The sequence below is a fragment of the Mustela nigripes genome, chromosome 3, assembly GCF_022355385.1.
Source record: "Mustela nigripes isolate SB6536 chromosome 3, MUSNIG.SB6536, whole genome shotgun sequence".
Lineage (NCBI taxonomy): Eukaryota > Metazoa > Chordata > Mammalia > Carnivora > Mustelidae > Mustela > Mustela nigripes.
The window spans coordinates 35,625,825-35,640,254 of NC_081559.1; the positions used below are offsets into that span (position 1 = coordinate 35,625,825).

Below are 14,430 nucleotides of genomic sequence, written 5' to 3' on the forward strand. Positions count from 1 at the left end.
ATTTCCCCCAAAACAGAAATATACATTTCTTTAAAAATAAGAAGATTTTCGTGTGTAACCATAAAACCATTGTCAGGACTAAAAATGTTAGCAATAATTCTTTGACATCACCTAAACCAATCTCCCCTCCCTCCCTGCCTGCCTGCCTGCCTGCCTTTCTTCCTTTCTTCCTTTCCTTCCTATCCCTTATCTGTCTATCTAAGTAGGCTCTACGCCCAACATGGGACTTGAACACATGACCCAGAGATTAAGAGTCATACATACCTCTGACTAAGCCAGCCAGGCGTCCCCCTAAACCAATCCTTGTACAGGCCTCCCCAGTTATCCCCCAATGAAATGAGTCTACAGAAGACATTTCATTGAATCCTGCCTCTTTGTTCTCTTAATCTGGAATAGTTCCCTCAGCCCAGCCCACCTTTTATCTTTCCTATATATATTTTCTTGTGGAAAACGGGGCTACTGTGTGTTTATTGCCCCACCTTTTGGATTTGTCTGACTATGCCCTCTTCTCCAGATTGTCTATAAGCTGGAAATTAGGTCTAAAACCATTCAGGCTATCTGTTTTGTTTTGTTTTGCTTTGTTTTTTAGTGTAAATAAATAAAGTTCCATATTTTCGCTTCCAGGATGACTTCGGTTCCTTCCTGTCCTCTGTCCCTCCCCATCTTCGTTCTCTTTCCCCTTCCCTCCCTTCTCCCTCCACACTTGAGAATATACAATTTAAAAATTCGAATAGTACAGAAGTATCAAAAGGTACAAAACAAATTGAAAACTTCTCTCTACCTTTCCCCAAAGTCAACCACTGATGATTGTTTTTGCTTTGTATATGAAAGGCTGATTTTTTTTTTTTTAACACCTCAAAGATGACTTTTGGCCTAAAGTGACTGATAACAGCTTTCTAGACAGTGTTCCATTTTTGAACTTCTAAAAGAATGTCTTTTTATTTTTTTAAAGATTTTATTTATTTATTTGAGAGAACACAAGTTGGAGGGAGGGGCAGACAGCCTGCTGAGCAGGGACCCTGATGCAGGACTTGATACCAGGACCCTGGGATCATGACCTGAGCCAAAGGCAGCCGCTTAACCAACTGAGCCACCCAGATACCCCAAGGAGTGTCTTTTAAATGCAATTCTCAAATGATTCAAAACTGCTAATATTTCCATTTTATTACCATGAAACTAAACAATTCTACTTCTCCGTTTAGTGACCCCACACAGACAGCCAAGGAAACCGATGGCCATCTGACTGAGCCCAAACAGGAGCTCCAGAATCCCCACGAGCAGTAGGCCTAAAAACACCGAGAAGTGGATCACCCTGTGTTTGTTTTCTTCAGAGTCGAAGTTCAAGGTATGCTTTCTCCAGTCACTGGCTGTGACGCCATTGATGGTGAGATTATCAAAATCAGGAGGAGCGACACAAGACTCACTGAAGAACCACTGCAGATTGAAGGAGTCTGGATCAATGTCACTGAAATGAAAGAAATGACAGGAGGTTTTCAGGAATATCACTTACCATGAAAAGACTGCATCATCGTGCCCAGAAAAGGGCAAGTATACTAAAACAGCAAGTCCTTTGAAATACTATGTCCAGAAACTATAGCTAAGACCCAAGTTTCTGATCATGTGTCCATGTACTCTGATCTCTACAAAACTCTTACTGAGTATCTGTCCCCTCCCTCAACCAGCATTTCTAGAGTACCTACTCTTGGGTTGAACCATATGAAATTTTCTGTGTTGGAAATAACTGAATATTCTTAATCTCCCATGATTCAACCTAATTATACAGGTGTTCCATTACTTGCTAAAGACATGTAAAGTAAGGTGCTCCCTGCCCCTGCAGGGAGCTCAGTTCTTCCTACAAAATGGCAGCGTTGCATCTGCTCTCAAAAGGGCTGTGCAAATTTTACTGACAAAAGGCATGTTAAAAAAAAAAAAAAGTCTGATTAAAGGGATTTGTGCCCATTGTAACAAGGTTTGGAAAATGAGAGACTTCTAACCCAAACGTGATCTACCCTAAGATGGTTGTTCCCTCAGTTTACTACCAAGTAAGGCTAAGTGGTCTTAGAGAGTTTGCATTTCTGGATACCAACAACTCACATTTATCCTGGGAAGACAACAGTATTTTTGGCACATGGAAAGGGAGTATGCTTTCTGCAGTTTGCAGCAAGCCTAGCATCAGTCTTGGAACTCTTTCTCCCCAGCTGGAGTGGCTCTCATCTCCAGAGCTTAGCCAGGTGCCCGGTGAGTTATTCTCTCCTAAGGGCTGAATGTGTAGAGCATCTGTGCTTGACATCTTTTATTTTGAACTTCAGATCTAGGAAAGGGAATTTTTTGTTTTGATTTTAATTCACAACAACTGCAGTATGCAAATTTTGAGGGATTATTCTTTTTTAGGGTAGCAGGAGAAAAGGAGGGGGAAATTTTTTTTTTCATGTATTTACAAAAGTGAATTCTGGTTATTTTCAAAAACTGAGCAACATATAGATAAGCGAGAATTAGATTGTTCTTTTCTTCCAGTTTTACAGACTGTGCCTAGATTCAGGCACAGAACCATCTTTCAAGTCTGAAATGAGCCACTTACAAGTAACTCCTCTATATTGTCACTATATGAGTTAAACTTGATTCATTCCCATGCCTGCAATATATTTATAGTACGTCTGCATGAATCCATCAACTGCTTTTGTTTCTTTTAGGGCTTATAAGTAAGGCTCTAGATTTTATGTATTGTGTTTTTATTCATTTTTTTAATTATAAAAGTAACATATGCTTAGGGCTTAGAAACTGAGTTTGGAAGTGTAGAAATGCAGTGCTCCCTTCACTCCTCCAGGGCATCCTCTATAACCATTCTCAAAAAAAAAGTTTCTGGCATATATTTCTAGAAATTCTTTAGACACATATATACTTGCAGCCATAGATTTTTTTTTTTTAAAGATTTTACTTATTTATTTGACAGAGATCACAAGTAGGCAGAGAGGCAGGCAGAGAGAAAGGAAGAAGCAGGCTCCCCGGTAAGCAGAGAGCCCAATGTGGGGCTCAGTCCCAGGACCCTGAGATCATGACCTGAGCCAAAGGCAGAGGCTTTAACCTGCTGAGCCACCCAGGCGCCCCGGCAGCCACAGATTTTTAAAAGAAAAGGATAAACCATCTGAGTCAACTACTCCTTCTAGACAAGATTCCTGCCCCCCACCACCCCACAAACCATTCTGAGTGGTTCTTCCATTTCTATGAGGTTGTGCCAATTGAGATTAATGTGCTAAATCCCTAAGAACCTGTGTTTCAGTCATTCCATCAAAGAACAACGTGTCAGCACCACACTATTCTCATGGAGCTAGCTGAAGCATGTGAGACAATCTGTGAAAATCAGGATACTCACCTCAAATTTTTGAATGAAAATTCACAATTGAAAGTGCTGTTCTCTTGAGAGTTACAAATGAGAGGACCTTCCGAGAGAGCCAGGATAGATACCAACATGCAATACACAGCACCAATGACCGTGATGACATTCAGAAGTGATGACAGAAACATCTGGAAAACAAAGAAGAAGCACTGGTGTATGTTCTCACGTGTTCCTGGACTATTTCGAGACTCAGCAGCACATGCAGACTTCTGACCAACCGCTGCTGGTCTCTGGTGCCCCTGTGGTCCTAGGTCTTAAGATCTCCATTTGATTAGGTCTGATTTATCAAAGAACAAAGAGGGCAAAGTCTCTGCCATTTGATTAGACTTACTAAAAGATTGTTGGACTTGCTACTGTTTTTGGAAAATCTGTACCTTTTTACACCCTGAGCCTTGTCCACTTCAAGGAACCACTGACATCTAGTACCTCGTCCCCATTCTGTGTACTTCCTACTTCACAGAACCTGGTCTAGATCTTAACCACCACATTTTGGCATCTGGTCTCCTGACTCCCAAATCTTTCATCCAGATTTGGCCCTAATGCTATGAAAGGTCAGTGGTCCCCATTCTGCTGAGATCAGTCAATAGCGTCATGTTAAGCACAGAGCTTCTCAACCTCAATACTGCCAACATTGGGCATTTTGTTTTGGGGCCTTTCCTGTACATTCTGGATTGTTTGGCAGCATCGCTGGTCTCTACTCCACTAGATACCAGTAGCTGTCCCTCCAAAGTGTTGACAGCCAAAAGTGTCCTGGACACTGCTGAATGTCCCTCTGGGGGGCAGAACTGCTCCAGTGAAGAACCATGTTGTGTCAGGGAGAAAAGCTGTAAGCCTTTAAGCGCCTTTCATTTCATGAGTGAGAGTCAGAGAAAGCAGAAAAAAGGCATGAAATTTGCCAATAGGAAATGTTATGGCCCAAATGAAAGTTGGTATATGTGTATGCTTTTCAGAAAAAAAAAGCTCTGTGTTGTTTCAGTGAAGTTGTTAGTCAATGATAATTATGAGTTAAAATATGCAGAGATGAAGGAATACTTGTCCTTTTCCTTGGGTCCGATAATACTGCCACTTCCAGAGGGTTCAGGAGACGTGGCTTTAATGAGTAGGCAGAATAAGGGGCTTCTTTATGTACCTCATGCATGTTGTTGCATATATTATCTCATTTAACCCTTTCAATAACCCCAAGAGATAGATACTATTATTCCCACTTTAAGGATGAGAAAAATATAATTCAGGGAGGTTGGCAAACTGTCAGAATCTCACAACTGGTAAATGCTTGTGCTCAGATTTTAATCACTACATCAGAATTCTTCAAGCTAAAAGCAGAGAATGATGGATTTGGAGTCTAATTCAAATCCAGATTCTTCCACACTACTGTGGCCTGTGCAAGTTACTTAATTTGCACACCAAGAAGTGCACTATTTATATTTTGGTCATTTATTCTTTCTAACTTCTTATCACTACAAAGGGGCCTGGCTTTAGAACGGGCTCTTGGGGATCTGAATTCCCCCAAGTGGGGGGTTTATGTAAATGACTCAGCAAAACCAAAGCATTTGGAAACAAAACCAAGAAGTGGACAAAGGGAAGGAGCAAGACACAGTTAAAGTAGGGGAAATAGTTGGAATAGTTAATACAGGAGATAAGCCTTGGTGACCCCATTACCCACCCAAGATCTAGCCTTTGTCGCCTTTATGATGCTTTGGTCTTTTCTCAACTTGGAAGATAAGTGATATGACTTAAGCACCAGTCTTCCCAGGGCTGCCACAAAGTGAGAAAAGTGCTTAGGAACACTTTATTGCATCTACTCAATATAAGCTGGAAATTTTAATTAAATAACCAGCACCACTATTATTAACAGAGCATGAGCAGTATTACATAGCATTCCCTACCCCTTGGCACTCTAGAGTTCCTATAACTTCTTGGCACGTAATAATCTGTAATGTTGCAGAAGCATGAAAATTCCAATAACTTTCAAGGTTGGTATGGGGGAGCAAAACCTGCAGAGTTAAGCCCAACACCTGCATGAAAAGGTGTCTTGCTTCACAACTTACTGTCCTCCAAGGACAGAAGAAACTTAAGTGATCATTGAAAAGATGACTTGTCATTAAAGGTATGTAGGGGGGAAAGATTCTTAAGGGAAATATGATTTGACACAAAAATCTATAGAAGTGTTTTGATATTTTAGAGTTCAGGGATTTAGATATAGCTCAAGATATCTTTCTCAAGAATGTAAGTACAATATAGAGGTAATAAAAAGTCAACTGCAAATTATAAGTTAAAAAGAAAAGTACCAGAGAGGAGAAACTGAAAACTAGTATTTATTAAATTTCTATGGTATATAAGGAACAAAGATGTAGTATCAACAATTAGCAAAGTAATTATAATCCTAGATAAATATCAAGTGTCAGAAAAGGGTACTTTTTAAAAATATAAATATTAATACAGATATAAATATGCACACTTTTAAACCCTAGCTCTCACCCCTGGGATCATATTAAAATCACCTATATTGGTTTTGAAAAATACTGAATCTCTGGGGGCCACCAGGCATTGATATTTTTAAGATTGTTCTGGGTGACTCTGATGTTCTCATAAGGCTGAGCACCATAAAACCTCAAGATAATCCAGGAATATTTACTATGACGGCTTGTTTATTGATCCAGCCCACCACTCCTTAGAGAATAACGAGAGACCTCAGTGTTGCTTATAATAACAACCGTGGCATATATAGTGTAAATATTGTGAATTTTGGAGCCTGGTGGATTTGGACAAAAATTCACCTACTTATTAGCTGTGCTACCCTGGCAAATTATTTGCTTTCTCTGAGCATCAATTTCTCAGACAATGAAACAGACACCATAATATTTCCCACTTAGTGGTTTTGAGAGAATTAAGCAAGATTGTAGCGTTGGAAGGGTTCCGACCATAATAACGTTAGGCTAATGAATATTCACTTCCTTTACTTTTAACTTAGTTACAATTTTATACTTAATGAGTACACAGTAAATGTTTGAAAATAAATAACCATTGTCTCCTTTAACTGGATAAGGACAATTATTTTGATCGTAGCAAACCAATCTTTCATAGAATTGAGGATACACTTTCCCAAAGTCTTCTACATACACCACGAAAATGACAAGTATTTGAGAATTATGAAATTGATTACAGCTCTGGGTATAACTTCCAAATCTCCTTTCTTTGAAAGCCTTTAGGTTATTGAAACTGAAGATTGAGGAAAGGTCTGAAGACTGACTCGAAAGCTTAATTCTTATGGGGAAAAAAAGAAAAAAGATAAACTTCGCACTTTCCATATTATCATATAATTACTGTAAATTGCATGTTTCTATGACTGTGGTCCTGCCACTGTTGGGCAGATAGTGATGACTCGGGAAGCTTTGCTGCTGTGTCAGTAACTGAATGTTCCTGCGCTTTGGCTCGAGGCCGATGGTCCATACTCACTCCAGTTCTGTTGTTGCAGCACGCTCTTTTTCTTGCTGCCAAGGACATTGTTGTTGCTGGAATGACCTGGAAATCACATCAACAGGAAAGATGAATATGATTTCTTCTCATCAGATGAGAAAAGCAGTCATCTCCACCTCCCAGCAGTTGTGGGAAATCAAGGCTCAAGGGAACAAAAGGGGAAATTTGGCAATATCCCTTGATCTTGTGCACTTTGGGATCCCCATTACAAACACAAAGATTAAAGTGGGGAAGGGCTGGGGCATTTCAGGACAACAGCTTCAAACTCTTCCATCTACATTCTTACTTGACTTTCATCTTTAGAGAGAATTGGATTTTAAATGGATTAGAGTGAGTTAGTTACTCATTATTTTGGAAGGAATGTTTCTGAAAGAATTGTTTGCATCATCCAAATTTTCCCCTTTTTCTTTCTTCCTCTTCTTTTTTTTTTGTTACTATAATCTATGACCATTTATTCAATTTCCCAAAAATTGTATAAATTAATCTGGCAAGAACCCAGAAAGGAAACTGCCTGACAGTTGGGAACTAAGAATTCTGTCACCACCCTCTCCCACTTCTGAACTTCCCTCCTACCCTCAGGGTCACCACCATCTTGCCAGTCGCCAAATTTATGTCCGGAGCATTATTTTTTTTTAAAGATTTTATTTATTTATTTGACACAGAGAGATCTCAAGTAGGCAGAGAGGCAGGCAGAGAGAGAGGAAGGGAAGCAGGCTCCCTGCTGAGCAGAGAGCACAATGTGGGGCTGGATCCCAGGACCCTGAGAACATCACCTGAGCCGAAGGCAAAGGCTTAACCCACTGAGCCACCCCGGCACCCCCAGAGAATTATTTTTGGTTCCACATTCTCCTTTCTGCTCATGTATCCATGACAGTTCATGACCTCACTTTACACTGCTGTTTGGGAAAACTGCATATAGTGCCTTCTATGTCAAGGGAGATGTACATCAGTGAGGAAAACTGTGAGAAATGATGCCACATTCTCAGGATTAGGTTTCAATTTTGAGTAATATCCACTCAGCAGTTATGACTAGAAATTCTTACTGGAAAAAAGTTTGTAACATTGAAGAGTGAAATGTAAATCATTTCCTTCCACTGTAGAAATTTTAGCCATGAGCTTTTCCTGCTCTCTCAGCACAACTGCCCTAAAGCAGCTCTCTTTTCCCTCCCACTCTTGTTTTCTAATGTTTTATTGAGTTCTAACAACAGGCCAGCTACTGTTGTAGGTGTTGAACATGGTTCAGTTCATTCCAGCTTCAGAACAATCCCATGAGGTGGGCGCCAGTATTACGCCCAGTTCACCAATGAGAAAACTGAGACACAAGTTTGAGTGACTGGCCTATGAAAGTGGATGAGTTGGGGACCCAAATCTAGGCACTTGGGGGCCAGAGCCCAGAGGCTCAACCATGATTCTACACTGGGCAATTCTGATAGATCTCCCCTCCTTCATACGGTCTATTCATTCTTATCCTTCCCCTTCTGCAGCTCCACCTGGCTCATCTCATCATCTAACTCTTACTGCTCTTTCCCTGATACTTCTTTTCAAGCCCACATACTCCTTTGTTCTTTTAGACCAGGTCTAAGATTTACACCTTACAAGGCAGCCTCCCTGACAGACTTTACCCCGCTCTAACCATGGGCTGACTCCATGTCACTTGTGGAGAACACGGTATTGTTCTCAAGCTTTGCTTATATATTGCCCTGAACACCAACACTGTTATAATTCAGGGGCCACATGGATGTCTGACAGCCCAGCTACTCTGAGGCATACCTGAGAGCCCAGAAGAAAAGGAAAATAAATTCGTTTAGCTCTCAAATAGGTGTCAGCATTCATGGACTAAACTTCTTTTGTTGTACTCACAAGCTATCCTGTCTTCTGGACTTAAGGAGAAATGATTCAGAACAGAAACTGGCCACCATCTTTTTTCAAAGTTTTATTAGAATACAGCCATGCCCATTCACTTACATATTGTACGTGGCTGCTTTCACACATCAATGGCACAACTGAATAGTTATGAGAGAGACTGGATCGCGAAGCTTCAAATACTATCTGGCTCTTTATAGAAAAAGTTTCCCAACCCCTGATTTAGAAATGTAATGAGTCCATTAAAGTTGACACAACATTAAGTTACAGCTTAAATGTATAAATCATTCCATTTTCCTTATCAATGTAAATTAAACTCTAACTTTCTGAAAGATTAATTTATTTCAGAGATGCTGAACATTTACTTTCATAGTTCTTTTCCTTTGCAAACGTGTTTTATAAAGTAACAATGGCCTGTGGTATATGTATCCTCACCCAGTTGACTTCATGACATCTTAACACATCTTTGTTCCATTCTTATGTGTAACTTGATAATTCACTGTATTTCAACCATTTTGCCCATTCAAAGTTTCGGAACTAAGATGGACAATAAAATGTGATTTTTTTTAAAGTCATCTCTATAACCAATGCAGGACTCGAAACCACAACCTGGAGATAAAGAGTTGCACCTTCCACCAACTGAACAGGTACCCCTGAATTGTACAATATGTATGTGTGTACATATGTAACTAAGTTATAATAAGTTTTCCAGATAATATCCTGTGAAAATGAGTAATGAACTACTCTTTCTCTTCAATTCCTAAGTACATTTAAATGCATGAGTTTTTGTGAAATCAAAAATCTTGATAGACTTTTATTTTTATAAAAATATTTTTTATTTTTTCTTATACATACCAATACTTTTATCCAGTTTTAAAAGTAAGGTAGTATATGATTTTACAAATGAAGTACAAGAAAGCTTTTAGATCATTAAAATACTGATAGAAGGCAAACTTTCGGGATTTTCCTAAGTACTTGAACATGACAGTAAAACACAAAGCCATAGCTCATCGTGAATATAAAAACTACAATTTGAAAATTCTTGTCATACATAATATCTTCTAATTTTGGTTAACATTCAACAATTTGTTCTATGTTTAGACTTTAATAATTGATAAATTATCATTATGTAAGAAGTACACTCAATGAATAAGCATGATTAAGTTCAGACTTTCAACCAATCTCATATAATAATAAAATGACCTTTATATTTTTTAGAGGAAACATTTCAAGTCTTTCTTTTTAGTGCCTGGGGAAAAAAAAATAATATGTATTGATTTTTCCACGTAACAGTTGGTAATTGAAGATAATTACGGAACATCTCTTAGTCATGGTTTCAAAAGATGAAAAGGTTCTCTTCTCTTTTCACTGAATCATAAAACCATAAAATGATTGTGCATTTTATGAAGTAATCAATAATGAATTCCATAGTTATTATCAGCTACCAACTGCAAAATCGCCAGTTTATGAAGAACATTTAAAATGCCATAGCAATTTTAGAAAATTTCAAGAACTCTGACAAGAGTGCTATCACAAGCAGTGAATGCTTCCTTATTAACTTTTTTTTGTGTTTACAAGTATATGAAGAGTTCAGTATTTTGGATGATTCCCTTTGAAAAAGATACTCTTCTATATTCTGTTTATAGTCAAGGATCATGAAAATGTACCTGTACTCTGAGACCTTCTATCACCTACCAGTTTGCTTGTGAGCCTAGTCTAGAGTTTGAGGCTCAGTCTATAAAACAACTATTGAAGTTTTCAAGGAGTTGTTTACTGCCTCGATGACATTCTACAATACTGTGTAATAGAGATCCCTCATGTGATTCCAGATCTTCATTAATATTTATTGAGGATCATAAAGTAAATGTAGTCATAGAACAAGGAAGTCCAGATTTTCTGGAAGTGTTTCACAGATTTATATCACCTTCCTATGCTTCAGTTTCGTGGCCACTTAAATTTATGGAGAAGGTTATGGATTTTGTCTTTCCCCTTTGTCAACAGGAGACAGACGTTGAGGATTATGGTGGTAAAACAGAGCCTTGGAATCAGATAAATCTGGAATTGAGTTTCACACCTACTATGTGCCTTGTTAACATTCCTAACCTTCTGCTTGCTGATCTGTTAAAATACAAATGATAGTATCTGCTTAGCCAGATTATTAAATGAAATGAGATAGTGTAAAATGTGAACCGTAGCTGGCACTCAACAGAACTCTCTGTGGGCCCTTCTCTGTGTCTTCACCTCTTCATCTTCCTTCCCTCCTCCCACTGACAAAAACAAACATAGAATGTAGGTATGTACCATCGCCACCTTATGCTCTGTTATTGCTAGCAAGACATTGTTTTTAACTGAGATGGGGTTCATACTAGAACCAATTTATACTTAAAGCGACATGAGTCATTCTACATGGATTGTTTTCACACAATCCATGATGAACTTCTAGCTAGATGAACTTCTAGTAGCTTCATGAAAATTGCCATTATTGGTTAGACTTAGCCAGCTGCTCCTGGCTTCTGGTCTAAGCAAGATGCATGGAAGCTCATGCTACTTAAGTAGAGGAAGCTTCTAGAAAGGCAGAAAGCAGACACAAATGTTGGCAGTTGCATCATGGTTGAGCACTGTTGCTCACTTCCTCTTAGCCTGGAAGGAAACTCTCAGGGTTGTTTGAAGAAATAGCCCTTCTACCTAAAGCAAGGTGAATAGATTGCTCACAACGTTAAAGGTTAAGAAACCATCGACTTTGGGGGAATGCTTCCTAAAATGGCCTTTTGGTGCCAGAGTGGTCTCCACTCCAGTGTGCCAGCCAAAGATAAATTTTTATCTAAAGTTTAACACGTAATGACCCAAGAGCACTTCCACAGAAGTCGGGGATAAGACCAGCAGCAGTGACTCATCATCACTGAAACACACACACACACACATCCACACAAAAGTTCATTTCTCTGACATTAATCAGACTCCCTTGGGTAGCACTTCCCACTCCCGTATTCCTGTGAATACTTTGAGACTAGTATTGGCAAAGGAAAGCTGAGGGGAAGGATTCAAAACATCTTGAACACTAACTATAAAGCTTAGAAGAATGGCATAACACATGTGAAGAAATATGATAGATAGCAATCCAACAAACTTTTATCAAATTATTAATTTTGTTGCCCAAACTCTCTAGTCCATACCACCATTTATTTAAATTTACTTAAATTTTCATTCTTCACTGATGCCAGTGAATTAATACCATTAATACCATTCCACTGCTCCTGACGATATCCTCAGCCAAGGCATAGCCCACCATCAAGCTGAAAGATGGTGTTTGGGAGTTTGGTAAAATAGGCAGCCTTTTCTCCAAATCAAGCCAAATAAATGTTACTCACCATCACACCTGCTCCTATAATCCCTGGGAACCACCACTCAAAGCAAGAGATGGGGTTGTGAAAAACTTTGCCTTCATCCACAAAGTTTAAAATGAGAGGAATTGCATTGAGAACTATTCCCAATATAAGTAGAAACAATAAGCTGAATCCATTGCAGGATGTCCATCCCTCACAACAGGTCATGGTCACCCCCTGGTTCAATGAGAAATCCTGTCAGTGTGGCTGCTGGTGTGGCACTGTCTTGCCTTTTACCCTGAGCCTTCTAGTTAAAGTTTAGAACTTATGAAAAATAACTGTATAAAGTTCAGAGTCCATCCAGGAGGGCAGGGCATTATTATGAGAACTGGTAGAGGAAGTAAGTTGGGTTTCTTTCTTTCCTTCTTTCTTTCTTTCTTTCTTTCTTTCTTTCTTTCTTTCTTTCTTTCTTTCTTTCTTTTTTTTTTTTTGTAGTCTGTTAAATATTTATTAACGATAACCATTTATAGTTTACACAAAAAATGTTTCCTTGATAATACACAAAAATTTCCTGATAATGGTTACTAAAAACAGCTACTCCCACCCTCCCAACATGTCCACCCCAATATTCAATCTACAGTGGCTTAATCCAGAAGTGTAATCCAGTAAGACTGAAGACAAAACACTTCAGGTCCTGGGCAAGATAATAAAATATGTGTAAGCCTTCTGGACCCTTGGGTTGACTGACATCAGTAAGAGAGCCAATTTTTGATGTTGTCGAAGAAGTGTGTTCATGTCCAATAACAATTTCAGGTTCCTGCCAGTGCAGCCTATCAAGAGGAGGCCACAGAGCACCATCTCTGGCTGCCAGTGCAGCCTATCAAGAGGAGACCACAGACCACCACCTCTGGTTATCACACTGCCGTCAATTATTGTCCTCAGCATCTCCGTCACACTTTCATGTATGTAAGCCTGATCATAACATCATTTGTGTAATTGTTGTTGTTGGTACATCTCAATTTCTCATCAGATGGGAACTGATGCAGGAACACATGGTCAAACTTGCCCTTGTCACCCACTTAATAATGCAGATAAAGGTCACTCTTCACAGCTCCATAGGGGATGGAAGGTGGGAAAAAAATCTCTAGTATCTGTTAGATACATTTATGCAAGAAAATAAAGAGATGAAAACCAAAAAAAAAAAAAAAAAAAAAAAGCAAAGAAGAAAAAGGATGGTCTTAAGATATGTTTCCTTAATACCTTTTACTAGTATGCCTTCTAAAAACAAGAATATCCATTTTATATAAAGTATGTTTTCCTGTATGCTCACATACACAAAATTTTTAAAAAATCTGAAGTCATATTATTCCAGTCTTATAGACAAATCCAGTTAGAAGTGGCCCATCTAAGGCTGGTGGGAGTTTCTGTTAACACTGAAGACCAGCAGTGTTCAAGTATGGAAACCAGAATGAAACAGGAATATGAGAAAGATGGAGGCACAGATCATCATGTCTTATTTTCTTCGAACCTTGAGCACTTACTTGGTTATGCACAGTACTTTTCTGGTCTGGGGCTTCATGTTGTCTTCCTACTACTTTGTGAGTGCCTCAAGAAAAGTTCCACCCCTTTGGGATAGCCTTTTAAATACCAAAGTTCTCACTCATACTAATTGGCCATCATAGAGGGCTCTGCTCACCATTGTTACTGAGAGATTCAGGGGCGCAAATCTATCCCAGCTTTCACAGTTGTGGAGTCAGAGTAAAAAGATGTGGTGAGTCTTAACATTTTTTTTTGTCCAGAAGAGCCACATCACGTCTTTTCACACTTTCTTAGCCAAATGGTCACTCGGTTATGCTTGGGTTCAAGTGCATGATGAAATACAAACTGATATGTGTCTGGAAGAGAGTCAAACATTATGCAGCTCTAATACCTACCTTGCCTTCCTCCTGCTGCTGAGTAATCGGCTGTGCAGCCCAGGGCATGGTTTCAACAGATGCTGTTGGGAATGACGAATGGAAGGATGCGTGAATGCAGAAGTGGGGTCAATACAACCCATAAGCTCAGGTGTCATGGTCTTGGAGAAGAGCACGCCAACCTGTAGAAGCAGGAGGGCACACTGTGTGGGTTCCACTGGCCAACCCTGAAACATCAGTTCTGGTTTCCAGTTCCAAACAAATTAAGACTACTCCAACCATCAGAAATAAAAATTAAAAATTATAAAATTAAGTTAAGAAAAGAATACTGCACCCATCACCATAGCACATCACGGATAATGATGGAAGGAACGCCGGATGGAAGATCACACTACAGTGGCGCTGAGTGAAAGGGGGGGTACTTCCATCATATGATTTGTATACTTCTGCAAGCTTGAGC

At 39.2% G+C, this 14,430-nt stretch overlaps 1 protein-coding gene and 1 pseudogene across 1 annotated transcript; both read right to left on the reverse strand.

Moving 5' to 3' along the window:
- Positions 1-913: 913 nt before the first annotated feature.
- Positions 914-12,338, reverse strand: TM4SF20 (transmembrane 4 L six family member 20). Its single transcript, XM_059392694.1, has 4 exons — positions 12,103-12,338; positions 6,851-6,916; positions 3,371-3,522; positions 914-1,465 (listed from the first exon to the last, which is right to left on the reverse strand). The coding sequence occupies exons 1-4, from the start codon at positions 12,283-12,285 to the stop codon at positions 1,177-1,179; spliced, it is 690 nt and encodes a 229-aa protein (XP_059248677.1). The 5' UTR covers positions 12,286-12,338; the 3' UTR covers positions 914-1,176.
- A 353-nt stretch (positions 12,339-12,691) lies between these two features.
- Positions 12,692-14,039, reverse strand: LOC132014448 (protein mago nashi homolog 2-like; annotated as a pseudogene).
- Between the last annotated feature and the right edge of the window lie 391 nt (positions 14,040-14,430).

Excerpts from the sequence above, each read along its gene's own strand:
- TM4SF20 (XM_059392694.1), bottom strand. The coding sequence starts at position 12,285 with ATGACCTGTTGTGAGGGATGGACATCCTGCAATGGATTCAGCTTATTG. Across the intron at positions 3,523-6,850 it reads GCTGCAACAACAGAACTGGA|ATGTTTCTGTCATCACTTCT; the intron begins GTGAGTATGGAC and ends TTTGTTTTCCAG. Across the intron at positions 1,466-3,370 it reads TTTTCATTCAAAAATTTGAG|TGACATTGATCCAGACTCCT; the intron begins GTGAGTATCCTG and ends CTTTCATTTCAG.